Genomic DNA, 16,467 nt, shown 5'->3' on the forward strand with positions numbered 1-16,467 from the left:
GGATTGAATGATAAAGAGCACCGCACGTGGAGTCTGAGCCTTTGACTGCCTCTTCACAGTTCAAAGATTTTTCCTTTTGCCCGAAAAAAAAGAATAAAAGATAAGATCGAAAAAAAGAAACACATTTCAAACAGAAAAAGGACCGGAGAGAAAAAATAGGAGACTGAGGGGTGCTCTCAAAAGCAGCCAATCCACAAAGGAAGCAATGCTTTCCATTTGCCTGAGTTAGTTCAGCGGCTTCCTGAGAGAGAAAGAGAGAGAGAGAGTAGTGGCGTGGCATTCTTTTGCTGGTTAAATGGGAGATTCGTCTGTTAGCATCAGGAGAACATACCACGTTACGTTCCTGCCACAGTACTAATAATTTCCCCTCCCCGCTCCCCGGCTAGCTTAGCTGTTCCTCTCTCCTCCGCCTTGCTTATCCTCCTCACACTCACTGACTCACCGGTCTCTCCGTCCATGTACACTCATGTAGCAGCAGACTACTAGCTAGCGCGGTCTCTTTCCCTTTCTTTCTCTCTCTTTCTCCAGCTTATCTCTCTCCACGCTCTCTCCGAGCACCAAGGATTCCATTTAATCCGTCCATCTCTCTCCTCAAGCCCTACAAAGTACACCGCCATCCTCTTCCAGCCGCCAGCTCCCCTTCTCCCCCCTGGCCTTCTCCTAGCTAGGGTCATCTGCTCCTGCTTCCTCTCTCTCTCTCCCCCTGAAATCACAGATGAACCACACCAAAAGGCCATAAAATAGTGTGTGTGATCTCCCACACGCACACACAAACACAAGCTCGCTACCCCGCCTTCCATCCGCCAACCATCTTCTCTCTCATCATATCATATGAGCAAGGATTCTTTCCAACCTACAATCTTCTTTCCCTGATAGCTATCCAGCTCTTTCTTTCTTGGACTCTCTCTCTCTCTACCACCACACCTAACCTTCTCGGAGCTAGACCCACGCACAGCAAGAGCTAGAGAAGAGGCTGGAGACATCAAATCCGTTCCTCCACTCTCTTCCAAACAGCTAAACCACCCCATTTACTCGGCCGGCTAGAAAACATACACGCCAAGATACATATACTTGTATCGCTGTGTATATATACCATGGCTTAATTGACCATGGACGTCGCCGGTGACGGCGGAGGCGGCCGCCGCCCCAACTTCCCTCTGCAGCTCCTTGAGAAGAAAGAGGAGCAGCCGTGCTCCAGCTCGGCTGCGGTGGGCACGTCGGCGGGAGGCAACGGGAATGGATCGGGGGCCGGAGGTGAGGTGCAGGTGCGGAAGGCGGCGCCCAAGCGGAGCTCCACCAAGGACCGGCACACCAAGGTGGAAGGCAGGGGCCGTCGCATCCGGATGCCAGCGCTGTGTGCGGCCCGGGTGTTCCAGCTGACGCGAGAGCTCGGGCACAAGACGGACGGCGAGACCATCGAGTGGCTGCTACAGCAGGCCGAGCCTGCGGTGATCGCGGCCACCGGGACCGGCACCATCCCGGCCAACTTCACCTCCCTCAACATCTCCCTCCGCTCCTCGGGCTCCTCGTTCTCTGCGCCGGCCCACCTCCGCGCCGCCTTGCCTAGCCCGGCCGCCGCCGCCCGGTTCGGCCGTGCTGACGCGTGGGACCGGGTTGTCGGCCTTGGCTTCCCTTCGGAGGGCCCGGCCTCGTCGTCGTCGTTGCCGTCCCCCTTGTTGCTTAACTTCCACTCCGGCAGCGTCGGTCTTGACGTGCAGCCGTCGCCGTCTGCCGCCGCCGCAGCAGCCGCCGATATGTCGAGGAAGAGGCGGTGGGAACAAGAAATGCAGCAACAGCAGCAGCAGCAGCAACAGCAGCAGCAAGCACAGCAATATCAGCAGCAGATGGCGGGGTACACGCAGAGCCAAATGCCGGGCACCGTGTGGATGGTGCCGAGCAACAACACGCAGGGCGGTGGTGCACCTTCCAGCGGTGGCAGTGGCGGCAGCGGCGGAGGCAGTGGCGAGTCCATCTGGACGTTCCCGCAGATGGGCAGCGCCGCCGCCGGGGCTGCCGTGTACCGGGGCAGCGTGCCGAGCGGGCTACATTTCATGAACTTCCCTGCACCGGTGGCGCTGCTTCCAGGGCAGCAACTGGGGCTCGGCCCCGTGGGAGGCAGCGGCGGCGGAGGCGGAGGCGAGGGGCACATAGGGATCCTCGCCGCCCTCAATGCGTACCGGACACAGGCGGCAACGGATCCCGCGGCCAGCCAGGGCGGAGGAGGAGGTGGAGGAGGCGGGTCTGGCCAGCAGCAGCACGGTGGCAGCCGCGGCGACCGGCATGAGAGCATGAGCACCAGCGACTCGTAGCCGACGGAGGGTCTCCGAGGATCGCATGCATCGCTCTGGTGTGGCTTTGATCTGTTCTTTGTCTTGGTTTCATTTTTTTCCTTTCCTTTCTGTGGTTTCCTTCCTTCCTCTCTCATCCTAGCTAGACACCCCTGCGAGGATTACACGCACTTAGCTGCACTCCATGGCATGCGGTAGGATCATCAGCCATCCTTACGTGAGCTGTGTGCTTGTGGCCTGTGAGTGAGCGAGCGAGGTGTGTCTCTCTCATGGGAAGAGGAGGAGGGAAACGCAGCAGCAGCAGGGAAATTGTTCACTTTGTTCTTTAGTTTTAGGGTTTGCATTGATCAAGTGCGAGCAGAAGAGATTTTTATCAAGCCGCATCATTCATCTGCCGTGACGTACGGTTCAAAATTTTTCATCCAAGCAACATTATTCAAGTAGTTCGTTCAGAACAGCCACTCTAACTCTTCCACATTTTGCAGACTACTTGAGGAGTTCGTTAATTGCTTGATAATATAATATAATAATAATATATATCCTACTACATACTATTTTTCACTAGTAACAAATGTTGGAGCGTAGTTTCATCAGCAACTACCGCTAGGGTTTTTGATCCGGCGGCGACCGGTTCCTTTCGTTTTCTGCTACATATATATGTGTGCCATCTTAAATTAGTCTGATCATCGTGGAATAGAAATGTGCACAGAGGTTGGTTGGGGGCGTACAAACATGTCTCAAAACTAGTCATTAGCCAGGCAGACGGCGATGGGCGATCCATTATATTCCTTCGGAAATGAGTTGTCGTAGGCGACGAGCTGAGCTAGCGCGGCTGCCAGTCCAGTCCAGTCCAGCTGCGCGGGCGTAGGTTTTTGTCATCTGATGAGCCAACAATCTGCCGGGGCGCCAAGCTAGCAACCAACCGTCGCCGATCGATCGAGGACCACAACACTACAACCAGCAGGGGGCGCGCGGGCGAGAGAAACAACTGGACGAGACGCCGAAACTGCGAACCACAACGGAAGAGACATCGATCGCGCGGATCGGAGACCGACGCGCGCTCTGGCGCGGACTTGAGTCCACCAACAGCGCCGACGACGACGAGAGGCGACGCCCGCGCGCGCACCGTAGAATTTTTTAATTGGTATATATAAAAGGTTGGAGCCGTGTCCGTCAATGATTTCACACACGCGCGCGCGTTATGGCGCGGTCTCCCCCTCCGGGCTCCGGCGCCCGGGCAGGGGCAGGCGGGCAGCCAGCTCGCACCAACCGCGCCATGCCAGATGCCCACAAGGCGCAAAGGCGCGGAGCGGAGCCTCGTGCCGCTACAGCCACAGACACAGGCCCCGCCCCGCACGGCTACAGCGGCAGCGAGCACAACGAAGCGGGAAGAGCAGGCGGGGGCATTGATGTGCCCGGCCTTGTTGCCGGCCGGCCGCCTCTCCCACGCACACTGCATCTGCATGCCCTCTCTCGGCGCCCCGGGCGGCGTGGATGCGTCGTCGTCATCGATCTAGACCCGACCCCCTGGCCTGCGCGCTTTGCATGCTCACGTACGCACGCTGCTGTGTCATCAATCAGGCCAGGCCAGATCGACCACGAGCGACGACCGGGCAGCGGCCAGTGGCCGTGTCAATGCCAACTAGCCACCCATATAAAGCAAGCGAGCAGGAAGCTAGGCAGGGGCCGCGCGTGTACGTACATGGTCCTGCGCTGCGCTGCGCTCCAGGGTTGCGTCTTGGTCGATGTTTCGACGTGGTTCTTTCAGTCACATGTGCTTGCCTTTCCAGTTTTCCATATCGATGTGTGGCGCTTTGTTTCCTAGCTGCTGGGGGGGCAGGCCAGGGGGCTACGTAGCTGGTTGGTGGTTGGCACTATATGCCACTATGGTCTATGGATGGATGGGCGTGAGTGACTGCCGCTGCCCTGCCTGCTTGCCAGCCAGCCAGCCAGAGCGCGTCGTCGTGATGAGCGTGCTTGTGTGATCTGAAATTCTGAATTATCATGGAGGGATTAGCCGGAATTGGATGGCCGCAGCTTGGTGCCTGGTGCGTGCTCCCACAGTCCCAGTGGCGCCCCGCCGACGACCGCCGTTCCGAATCCCCGGCCGTGTGTAGTGTAGGCGTAGCTGCTAGTATATGGCTAGCTAGGCATGCACCTTGTGCATCATGCGCGCGCAGGGCAGGGAATAAGGGCATGACGGCATGTAGCTACCTCCGCGGCTCGGCGCGATCGATGCTCTCTCTGTGCATGCGCTCGATCGGTCGCTGACAGATGAGCTGTAGCTGCATATGAGCTTGTCGCGCGCGGCGATCTCTGCAGCTAGAGCTGGGAGCAGCCTCTGAGCCACTGATTAGACCGTCGTGTGTTACGTACTGAAAATTTAAGTGTGGGGACGTACTACTAGCTAGGCTAGCTTAATTACGTACGTACATTGCTACTAGCTGCACGTAAGTGTGCCTGCTGCCTGCCGAATGTTTATGTAAGCATGCAGCAGTAGTAGTATATATATGTTAACCTGTTCAGGTGTCAGTGATGTGAAGCAAGGTTAGCTGTAGCTCCGTATGACGCTGTCGAGCTCTTGCTTACGCGGCTTAGCTTGCTTGCTTTTGAATAACCGATCTCGAGTTCTAGCTACTAATAAGCATCTGCTGCTGAGTGCGTGGACACACGTGAGTGGGCTACGTTAATGTTCTGGGCACACGTGTCAGTGACGGATGCGCGGCATGATAAGGTTGCGAGGCAGACTGCGGTCAGCACAGTGACCCAGCTGCTGCATATATGCCGAGTCCAGTAGAGGAGAAGAGAGGGAGGAGGATGAGGCCAACACCGTGCTGGAGGCGCTGTCGGTTGTTCTCTGTGCCTTATTGGAGCCGTCACATGTTGAGAGCTGATTGGGTGCATTGAGTAGCAGCGGCGGCGGCTCCTCCTCCGACCCTAAACATATGTGCCCTTGTCCTGTTTAATTTGGACGTTGCATACTGAGAGGGCTCTGGCCGAGATATCGACCGGACTACACGCAAACGTACATGCGTCCACACAGGCTTAGCAGTAACACCAGTACTATTGTTGTTTTCCTATATTACATATATACCCGTGTCTACTCCTAGCTCCTTCCAACATACAGTACGTACTAGCTAGTTTAGTGTCCACCAAAAACGTGTGCATGCATGCGTGAACGAACACAGGCTTATATTGAGAGAGAGAGAGAGAGAGAGAGAGAGAGAGAGAGAGAGAGAGCTTGCTTCTCAGCGGGTAGGGAAACATATGTTTTTGGTGGACGCAACGAAATATGCAAAGCAAATGCAAGTCATTTCAAGCTCCTTCCCGTGTGCGCCTAGTAGTAGTTGTCTCCGGACGGTCTGGTCCGGCTTTATCACTCTGTTGCCCACTTCAAAAGCCAAGGTAAAACAAGGAAATGAAGGGGAAACAGCAGAGAAAAAATGGTTGATAGATGCACAGATTAATATCCTCTATATGACTGTTCATGAAGGGCACCAAAAAATGGAGGCTAATACTCCTAGTGGTTCTAGTACAAATAAAGTGATCCGCATAGACTAGGAAATGTTGAGACTACTATTTAAACAATGTAAACTAACACTACTTGTGACTTGCAAAGAAACTTTTTTCTTTCATCATACCTCAACTTTATTTCATCTCCCTCTTCTTTTTTTAACATGGACCATCTTCTCTCTCCCAAACATATATAGCTTCTGCAAGCGCCACTATAACAAGTGTAGAGGACCTATTTTTTTTATTCGATCCTACTTGACAGTTTGGGCTACCAGTGAAAAAATAGCATTGGGAAGCCCTAGCTATGGGCATGCGAAAGCATTTTGTGGTGAATGCACGTTACTATCTCTAGTGGAACATGCGTGCTTACCTCATTGCCTCGTCATTTTTGCTGCAATATCATTATACATAGCATAGATGCATGTATTTCAGCGACTAGATGTGTAGTATCAGCCCTTGTTTAGTTCCACCGCCAAAACTTTAAACCCTATCACATCAAATGTTTGACACATGGAGTATTAAATATAGACTAAAAAATAACTAATTGTACATATTACGACTACTTTGCGAGACGAATCTTTTAAGCCTAATTAGTCCATGATTTGATAATAAAGTGCTACAATAACACATGAGCTAATGACGGATTAATTAGGCTTAATAAATTCATCTCGTGATTTACTGACGGATTCTGTAATTTATTTTTTTATTAGTATCCGAACACCTCATACAACATCCCCATGTAACGTCCGATGTAACACCCTAGAACTTTACACCTTGCATCTAAACACCACCTCAATAGTTTAGTACATATACCCACTGACGAGGGCTAAGCTTTTGAAACGAGCTCTCATTTTGACTTCGCTTTTGTCAGGGCTGCGCGCATTTTTCTTTTCGAAAGGCGCAGCTGTATGCGTGCTTGTGGAGGTGACAGCAAAATTACAAGCAATTCATAGGGATCATGATCAACGTAAAGTAGCAGCAACTAACTCATCGCATTGCATCGGTTTCTTCACTAGCTAGGAGTAGTCGCTACATAGACCCTTCTTTGCCACTGTACCACTCACATTCTTGCATAATTTCTTCGCAGGAGGGAATCTGCTGCTGCTTGCAATGCAACGGGGAGGACTCGATATAGCTAGGACCTCCTCCCCTCTTTATCACTTTATATGGCTGGAATGAAGCAGTCTTCGGCCGGCCTCAAAACACCAGCAGCTTTTGTGCGATCAGATTTTGAGCATGGTGTGGTGTCTGTGTGATAGATGCACATTACTTGCTTTTTCGCAGTGCATGCTTATAATTCTTTTGCTCTCCCCCTTCCCCTCTCTCTGTAGCCCCTTTTTCAGAAAGGTTTTTGTGTCTCTACTTTCATCCTCGCCTGTCGCACTCCTGCCCTCGCTCGATCTCCTTTCTGCTCCTCGAGATTGACTGCGCCATGATTTACATTTGATGGACCGATGATCGATGGTTTGCTGCTCAACGCTCATTGCAGAATTCTACCACTACTCCTTCAAATCATCATCGTTTCAGCTTACCTTGTTTTTGTTTTGGACTTATAGCAAACGACATAAAACATGTGGTAAGTTTGAATGTGGAGGAATGTCTCTTAATGAAACACGCATCAAAGGGACGTGTTCTTGAGAAAAAAAAATGTGGAGGAATGCGGCCGGTACGATACATCGACTAACTAAATTAATGCTGCTGTCTGCAGTAATGCATGGTAGTACCAAACCAGATGGTATCAAGGAATCTCATCTGCAGTAGTTAGATGTACTTTTAATTAATTAGACTATAGTAATTCATGTCATGCTGGCCGTTGGCCGCATTCTAACATTCCTAGTAGGCAGATTTATTTGTCTTCCTCTAGGGCCATTATAATGAGTAGAAGGCTCTAATGGTTTTTAATTAGATTTCAGTGGTCCATGTCGCTTTGACGTTTGGTGCGCCGTTGATAGTACTCTACAAATAGAGAGATCTTAAATTATGTGAAGAATATTAGGAGGCTATGCATAACATAAGATATGTTTGCTTACGCATGCACTCATACCCAGAGAAGAATCTTGACCCCTGCGTGGGACAGACATATATATATTTGCCAATTGCAACTGATGATCATGCAGTAGATAGAATATCTTAATTAAGCTTGTAGATGGAATTATACTAATTAGACCATCTATAGATTAAAAAGAACAACACCACAATATATGGCACATCACTCTCTTTCTACTACAAGCTAGGTCCATCAATCGATAAAAAGTCCTTTCTTGAACTGAAAAAATCTTTTATTTGATTTCTCTCTTTAAGAAGAAAAAAACATCAAAGCTAGCTTTGTACAATCAAAGGCACTTGAGTTCAGCAGATGCAAACTATTGTATGTATTAAATCTGAGAGCCAATTACATGGATAGGATGTTTTTAAAATTGCGAAGATAATGGCTTCAACTAAAGCTTCCTTCCATGAAAACTAATCATTACCCCCCAAGATCATGAATATGTCCTTAATCAACTTTTTAAAAGAAGAAACAGTGCAAGCTGATCCAGCTGGATCAACAATAAAGTGGGCTTAACCTTTTTGCTAACACCCCATCAGAAACAGTCCTTTATGAATTATATTGGCCTCTTGCATATGTCTTTTTCTTTGAAAAACAGACCCCATGCATGCACATGTGACTTTAGTCAAATCTGCAGTACATTGCAGGATCAATATATATGCATCAGCATAGTTTTTTTTAGAGAGAGAGAGAGAGAGAGGGAGAGAGAGAGAGAGAAAGAGAGAGAGTAAATTTCACAAACCCACAGCAACACTTTGGGGGCTAATAATCACAAACCCATCACCTGTTATGCCCATTTCACATACCCATCAATACTCAGGGCTGTTGTCCAGAAACTCATCATTTTTTAGAGAAAATATTTCTCCCGATTTATTATTAACAATAAAGCATAAAAAGTCATCATTTTTTTGAAATATAATAACTGTCATTTTAAGAGTGTAGCATCGAATGATCATGTGTACATCAGCTCAATGCAAGGTGATGCATGTTTATATATTTTAGAACAGGACACGGCAGCTCATGAAGCTATGACGAAGCATGAGAGGCCACCAGATGGGCGACATGCACCTGCCGTGCATGGGTCAGTCGAGCCGTCACAAGCAGGTTTATAAGACGGGGAAAAGGCTTAATTTGCTCGGCCGTACTGGGTCGTACGCACGTCGCGCACTTAACAAAAGCGGCATGATTACCCCGCCCCCGGCCCCCCTTTGCCGAGTTTGGAACACGATGATTAGCAGCAAAAGCAAAAGACGAGAGAGAGCATGGTTTGTGCCGCCCTGGCGCGATCCATCCATCCATCCATCTCGATCGACCAGGCAGCGAGCTAGTAGTCGCTGGAGGGTGATTCATGCATGCACGTTGCACGGCCGAGGAGGATGCCTCTTCTTCCCCTGGCATATCTGGATTCAATTTGCCTTGTTGCCGTCGTTGTTCATCACCACCATGCCGCCGGTAGGGTCTCGGCCGACCGGCATATATACAAATCTAGCTACACGCGCTACGTCGCTCTCGGTCACGTCCATGGTCGGGGATCACGCATACTATACAAATCTACATCGAGCGAGATGGTATGTAGAGACGTCGCGGTCGACCGTACCCAACCGGGGACGTAGCTAGACTGCAGGTTTTGGGATTATTGGGATGGCGGCCACGGCCCGCCAAGGCCAACAACGACAGGACGGGGCTGGCTGGGCGCGACGCATTTGAGGCCATCGGCAGATTTGACGAACAGTTCCCTGACGGGAGGACCAACCAGACCGCGCTGCCGTGCTCGTCCTGCCGAACCCTCGATCTCCTCCCGCCCGCGCGCAAGCCAGTCCGGCCGGCACGCATGCGCTCATCAACCGTCTGCTGTGCTACCTCCCCACCTGGGGATTGGTGACTCGCCTCGCCCGGCCCGCGGCCGCGCCTCGGGGTTCGCCCGATCCGCCGCGCCTGCTTCGTACGTGCCGTGCCCCGTGAGAGAACAAACGAGGCTGTTGCTGTTGGGCCGAGCCGCCGAGGCGCCCGCCCGTGGCTTTTGCGCGAAAGCTCTGGCGAGTCGTTTAGCGCGGCCCGCCGGGAGCGGGTCGGGGGCCGGGGGGCCGGTCGCTTTCGCTCCATCGATCCTGCGAATCCGCTTCTGTTCGGTAGCGTTGGGTGAGCAAATCGGTGCAACGCATTCTCCCGGCCGGCGCTAGTACATGAGTCAAGTAGTCAACGTGTTGGGTCAGCAGATCGTGTACTTTACTAGTATACTGTATGACTTTCTTGTTTTCTCGACTCTGCAGTTCGAGAAAATGTCTTCCTTTTGTGATATACATCGGGAGAGATCAATCTCTTAAAGGTCGAGTTTTTTTTATGACTTTATTTATTTGTTTGGGGTTGCGTTGAAGGGATAAGATTTTCGCTGCCCACAAAATTGTGTAAATTAGCTGCTTTTGAGCTTTGTTGGTGATCCTTGTAAGATTTGTCTCGCAAGGATCATGTGGATCTTTATAAGTGTTGGTCTTTATAAGCCTAGACTTGCTTGTGTGTTGTAAATTCTCTTTTTCGTCTTAATGAAAAGTGTGCTTAGATATGGTCGTGAAAAATAACAAAAACAAAATTCTGCACCCTGCAGAAGTTGCTCAATATACTATATACCCGTGCGTTGTTGCGGGGATTTCAAAAAAAAATAAACTAAAATTAAAGAGAGATGACGTGGATAACACTACTAGAGAACAGACTTTAAAACGATGTTCTAATTTAGCATTAGCCTCGGCATTTTTTTTCTCCCGGGACTAGAAGGCCTTTAGTCTCGGTTGATGTCTCCAACCGAGACTAAAGGTCCCTGCCCAACGGCTAAACCGGGACTAAAAGTCCTCTAACCTTTAGTCCCAGTTGGTAATACCAACCTAGACTAAAGGTAGACCCTTTAGTCCTAGTTGGTAACACCAACCCGGACTAAAGGTCTCCGGATGGGTTAGTTCAAAAGGAAAGTATCCCATCCATTGTTAGATGTGTTGTGTAGGTGGAGTGGTAAGCTACGCGCGAGGCAGTGCATGAGGTCTTGGGTTCGAATCTCACAGGGCGCAGCGGTGGGAGATATTTTTTTAAAGCTGGGAGGATCTTTAGTCCCGGTTGTGGCAAACCGAGACTAAAGAACAACACCTTTAGCTCCGGATTGCTAGTCCCGGTTGGGAAACCGGGAGTAGAGCTAGTTCCCAACCGGGACTAGATCTCATTTCTGTAGTAGTGTAACTTGTATTAAGAGGTTGAAAGTTAGTGGCATGAAATGGCTGTTCGTGGAAGGTGATATTGATATAGTTAGTGGGAGATGATGTTGATGTCTTGCATATTGAGATATAACTTATAGTGGAAGAATAATTTTATAAGATAATATATTATATAGATATAGATATAGATATAGATGACATAATTGCTTTATGCTCCGACCACCCAAAGCCTGCGAATTATTATGTGACTGCAAACATTTTCTTAATGATCTCATATCGTTTAGAAATGGATTCCTTTTTTTCCCCTCCACACAACGTGTTTCGATAACATCTGACGCATTATCATTATGTAGTGGCTAGGATAATTTATACTCTTATATTTTATTCATCACTTTATCTAAAAAAATATTTTACTCATCAAATCATCTAAAGAAAGTTGTTTCGATCAGGACTAGAAACAGGGGCGCGGCGTTGCCGCGCTAGGCGTCAGTCATAGATTTGGGCGTACGCTGCGCCAGCCATCAGTCATAGATTTGGGCCAGTTTAGAATTTAATGTTTGTTCAGCATATAGCAGAAAAGGTAAATCAACGGGCCAATTCAGACCTACAGGAGGCACCTTATTGAATTGAATTTGAGGCCTCTGGAATCTAAAGAAGAGGTGGATGGTTCAGATAATGATATACGTTATACACATTCAATGTAGATCAAAATGAGGCAGTGTGAACATCTAACTGTATGTAAAAGTAGAGCACTATGCCCATTGTGTTTTAGATGGACCGTGTTGGGTTCATAAACCCGGGGTCCCTAATGGATCCGTTCCTAGTAAAAAGTTTGGCCCAGCAGACGATGTTGCGAACGACGCATAACTCCTAGGTCGGCCCAGATACCTAAACGACAGGTCGGAAGAGCGATCCAGTCTCTGACCGAAAGGCCTGGCCAAGGAGGGGCGACGCTCGCTTCTGACTCCGACCCACTTCTCCAACCGGAAGGTCTGACCAAAGAGGGGCGACGCTCGCTTTTGACTCCGACCTGCTTCTCCGTTCGGGAATACACCGAACCACTGCTTACGGCTCTTCTCCGGCCGGCGCGGTCGGAGCCAACTGGGAACGACCGGCCGAGAACGCCCGCAGGATGAGGACCCAAGAAATCAGGTGGACCAGATAAGGTGAGGCGCTCAAGTCAACCGCAATACCGAGGACCGTACCCTGCACACCTACAGGATAGTACTGACAGGTCATGCCAGAAGGGTGCTCTGCGACCTTTCAGACATGTCAGAACATAAACAGTGTTGTAGGCGCCTACATTTGCCACACCAGAAGAACACGATGGAGCCTACCACATACATCTGGGCGTCAATAGTATTGTGGGCGCCGACAAACCATCTTGTACCCGACGGCATAGGCAACAAGACTAGGTAGCACACACACTCTCTTTCTCTCACTTGTAAGGCCATCCCCTTCACCTATAAAAGCAGATGCGCTCTCTCCTAAAATGGACAATAGACGGTCATTCCGACTCTCTCTCTCTCTGCTAGCTTTAGACATTCGGAGCACTAGAATAGCTTCACTGCTCTAGAACTCTAAAGCTACACAAAGCATATGTTCCAATACTTAGCGCACGTAAGAGCTTCCGTCACTCTTGGCCCTTCAGTCCAGAGTCCGACCGGACCTCTAACACCCTCATTTTATTCCCACTCGTTTGTAATCCCACAGCAAACTTTGAGCACCTAGGCTCTGGAATAAAGTCACCGACTGACTCCAACTGGACGTAGGGCACATTGCCTGAACCAGTATAAACCATGTGTCATTGAGTGCTAGGCCACATCCGATCACAACGTACAGCAAAACGATAAATATTTACATGTTGGTCACTTTTTGCGCCGACAGTTGGCGCCGTTCGTGGGGAGGACGCCGTACGTTCACACTTTTGGTCATCGGATGGCCCACCTTCCCGCCATCTTCGTCATGATGGGCTCAAGCGATACGACTCGCTTCGGCTCGCTGGAGTTTTCCATGCTCCCACTTGTTGGGATGCGCATTCCTTCCGTCTTCGAGCCATCCTAGACCTTCCTCTTCGGAAGCCTAGACTTCGTCGCCGACTAGCTCGACGTGCTTTGCCTTTGTGAGGAGGCACTTGTCCCGGTGCCCGTCAGAGGAGGAGCGCCCTCCGTCGACTCTAGGCCACCCGGCGACCTCAACGACGAGATGCCTATGCTTCGCTCTAAGCCCACGCTAGGCTCAAAACCCATTGTGAGTAACGTACATATTGTTCTTTACTCGCTATGTAACATCTTCCACTGACTCTCCGAAGGGACCCTGTTGTCCCCACCGTGACTACCATGCAATCGGTTCCCCTACGGCCTCATGTCCCCCATGGACGTGTATGCGCAGGGGCTCTGAAGGATGCTGACGCCGCCCCCTCTCACATCTGAATTCATGGGGATGGCAGGCTACGCTCCCGCCTCTTTCCACGACCTCGTGGATGACGAGGTTGAAAGCGACGGCTCCAGCATCGGTGATGTCGTGACACCTAGCCACCCTCTACCCCAGGAGTGCGCTATGGCGGACGCTCTGGGACAGCCGCCGGTGGTAGCAAAGTCCCTATAGACTCACACCCCTCTAGACCCTCGTGTGGAGGCCCTTGCTCATGCGTAGGAGCATGTTAAGGAGCCATGACAATGGCGGCAGAGCTAGCCGCCACCTACGCCGGCGCGCTTGGCGCAGCACGCTGCATCACGTGCTCGTAACCCGGCGAGTGGTAACATCATGGACGGGGGGAACGATCCCCCATAGTTCACTCGGGCTAGCTAGAACATCGCCGCTGAGGCAATGCTCCTACGTGGCCTTCCAGAGCCTATCGACCCCTAGGAGCAGGCAGTTCACCGAAACCTCTGGGCGCTGGTGGCAACCACCACCATTCAACAGGTGGAGAGCTCCGCATTGCGACACCGACTCTCAGCATGTCTCCCCACCAGAGGAATGGGGGCGCACCAGTCAAACCGCTCCATCCGCTCACCACTACAGTCGCCGCGCGTGGAATAGGAGGATGCAGCAGCACCACGGCCTGACCCAGCGCCTGCTCCACATTGACTGCCTATGTGTGAACGGCTCAGGCCAAACCAAGATGCTCGCAATGTCATCAACAATCGACATCAAGCCCGGCGTGATGATGATGTCCATGATGGGGCGGTAAGAGCAGGCGGCATGGGCCCTGGCCGAACCATCGAGGAGAGCAGGGAAACACACCATAGGCATGGTCACTGACTAGACGACATGAGTCCTAGCCTAGATGGCCCAGGACCTCGGGCCTTTGTCTGTCACATTCAGAAGGCGTTGTTCCCACAGCGTTTCCGATCGCCTACCAACATTGCCTAATATACTAGGGAAACAAATCCTGGTATATGGCTCAAAGACTTCTGGCTCGCCTGCCAAGCCAGAGGAGTGGATGATGACCACTTCGTCATTCAATACCTCCCGATCTACGTGGGTGGACATGTTCGAGCATGGCTCGAATTCCTCTCACCTAACAGCATCTGCAACTAGGCGGATCTCAAGAGGATCTTTATCAGGAATTTCTAGGGGACCTATGTCTGTCCTAGGAATTCCTATGACCTCAAGAGCTACTAATAGGAGCCCAATGAGTCCCTACGTGATTACATCCATAAGTTCTCAAAACAATACAACTCCCTTCCTGATGTCATTGACGCGGACGTCATCAGCGCATTCCTCTTCGAGACAACCTGTGAGTCTTTGATCCACAAGCTCGGCTGTCTGAAGCCCTGTACCACCCACAACCTACTCGACATCACCATGAACCACACCTCTGATGAGGAGGCAGTCAGAGCGGTCTTTAGTGGAGACCGGGACAAAGGCAAGGCCAAGCGCGAGGATCAAGATGAGGGCCCCTCCACACAAAGGGGCAAAAAGAACAAGAAGGATCGACGCCGATTGGCCAACTCTGCTTTGGTTGCCGTGGCCGATCGCGTAGGGCAGACAGTCCCAGCAGGGCTAGCCCAACCACTTTGACAAGCTCATGGAGAGTCCATGCACCAACTACGCCTACCCCATCAAGCACCTCTACAAGGACTATGAACTCCTCAAAGCGCTTTCTACGACTTGTCGGTGGACCAAAAGAAGGAAAGGGCAAGGAGGCAGCGGCCAAGAAAGCAGGCATGGCGGGCAAGGATGGGGACAACTTTCCCGATCCCGAGGAATGCCTCATGATCTTCAAGGGATCCAATGCCATCTACTCCAAGCGCCAGCACAATGTGCGCTACAGAGAGGCATACGTCGCCAAAACGGTTGTTCCCTCCTTCCTTAGCTGGTCAGAATCTCCTATCACTTTTGATCCGAGGAAGCATCCTTCCCACATTGCCAGACTGGGTTGCTACCCACTCATCGTTGACCCCATTATCCGCAAGAAGCACCTCACCAAGGTGCTGATGGATGGAGGCAGTGGCCTCAGCATCCTCTATGTTGACACCCTCGACGCCATGCGCATCCCTTGGTCAGAGCTCCGCCCAGTGAGCTCTCCCTTCCACGACGTGATCCCAGGAACGTGGGCATACCTGCTCGGGCAGATCAACTTGCCCATCACATTTGGTGACCGAGCCAACTTTCGCTCAGAGGTCCTCACCTTCGAGGTGGTTGACTTCCTAGGGTCCTACCACACTATCTTGGGGCGGTAATGCTATGCCAAGTTTATGGTGATCCCCAACTACACCTACCTCAAGTTGAAGATGTCGGGACCAAATGGCATCATCACTATGGGTAGCACCTTTTTGCATGCCTACATGTGCGACCGTGAGCATTATGAGCTTGCCACTGCCGTCATCTACTCCGCCGAGCTCCCTCAACTTGGAGAATCGTCGACCCCAGTAGTCCTAGACTGCAACAAGCCAACCTCCTCGACTGCCTTCCACCCACTCGAGGAAACTAAGGTAGTGGGGATCGACCCCACCGACCCAACCAAGACGGTGCGGATCGGGACTGTAACACCCCTGGTGTTACGATCTCATTTAGCACTGAGATTTAGACCTAACAGGATTTACCGAAACAAGTTTCTCGGATTTAAAAAAATAACTTATGTTTAAAAGTGTCAATTTTGGTGAATTATACTGCACAAAGAATTAATTAGTTCCTAGATGTTTTGTTTCTATGAGTTAGTATGACGTATGGACTAGTGTATGAAATACGTAGTTGTTGAAATTGATTCGGTTTAGGCATGTTAAAAATTACGGCAACACACACGCACACCGTGCATGTACACAACGCACTCGTGGACACTTGTGTGCATGCCTAGCCTCATCGTTGCCTCTGTGCCATGCCGTAGCGCATGGAGCATGTGTCATCCTTGTGGCTACCGTGCAGCTCCTGCATTAATGAGAGTTGGCCGAATCACGATGCTCTCTTTCTTTCTTTT

At 50.8% G+C, this 16,467-nt stretch overlaps 1 protein-coding gene across 1 annotated transcript; it reads left to right on the forward strand.

Moving 5' to 3' along the window:
• The first annotated feature begins 543 nt into the window (after positions 1-543).
• Positions 544-2,693, forward strand: LOC136474847 (transcription factor TCP14-like). Its single transcript, XM_066472416.1, has one exon. The coding sequence runs from the start codon at positions 1,110-1,112 to the stop codon at positions 2,307-2,309; it is 1,200 nt and encodes a 399-aa protein (XP_066328513.1). The 5' UTR covers positions 544-1,109; the 3' UTR covers positions 2,310-2,693.
• The last annotated feature ends 13,774 nt before the right edge of the window (positions 2,694-16,467 follow it).

The sequence above is a fragment of the Miscanthus floridulus genome, chromosome 8 (assembly GCF_019320115.1).
Source record: "Miscanthus floridulus cultivar M001 chromosome 8, ASM1932011v1, whole genome shotgun sequence".
Lineage (NCBI taxonomy): Eukaryota > Viridiplantae > Streptophyta > Magnoliopsida > Poales > Poaceae > Miscanthus > Miscanthus floridulus.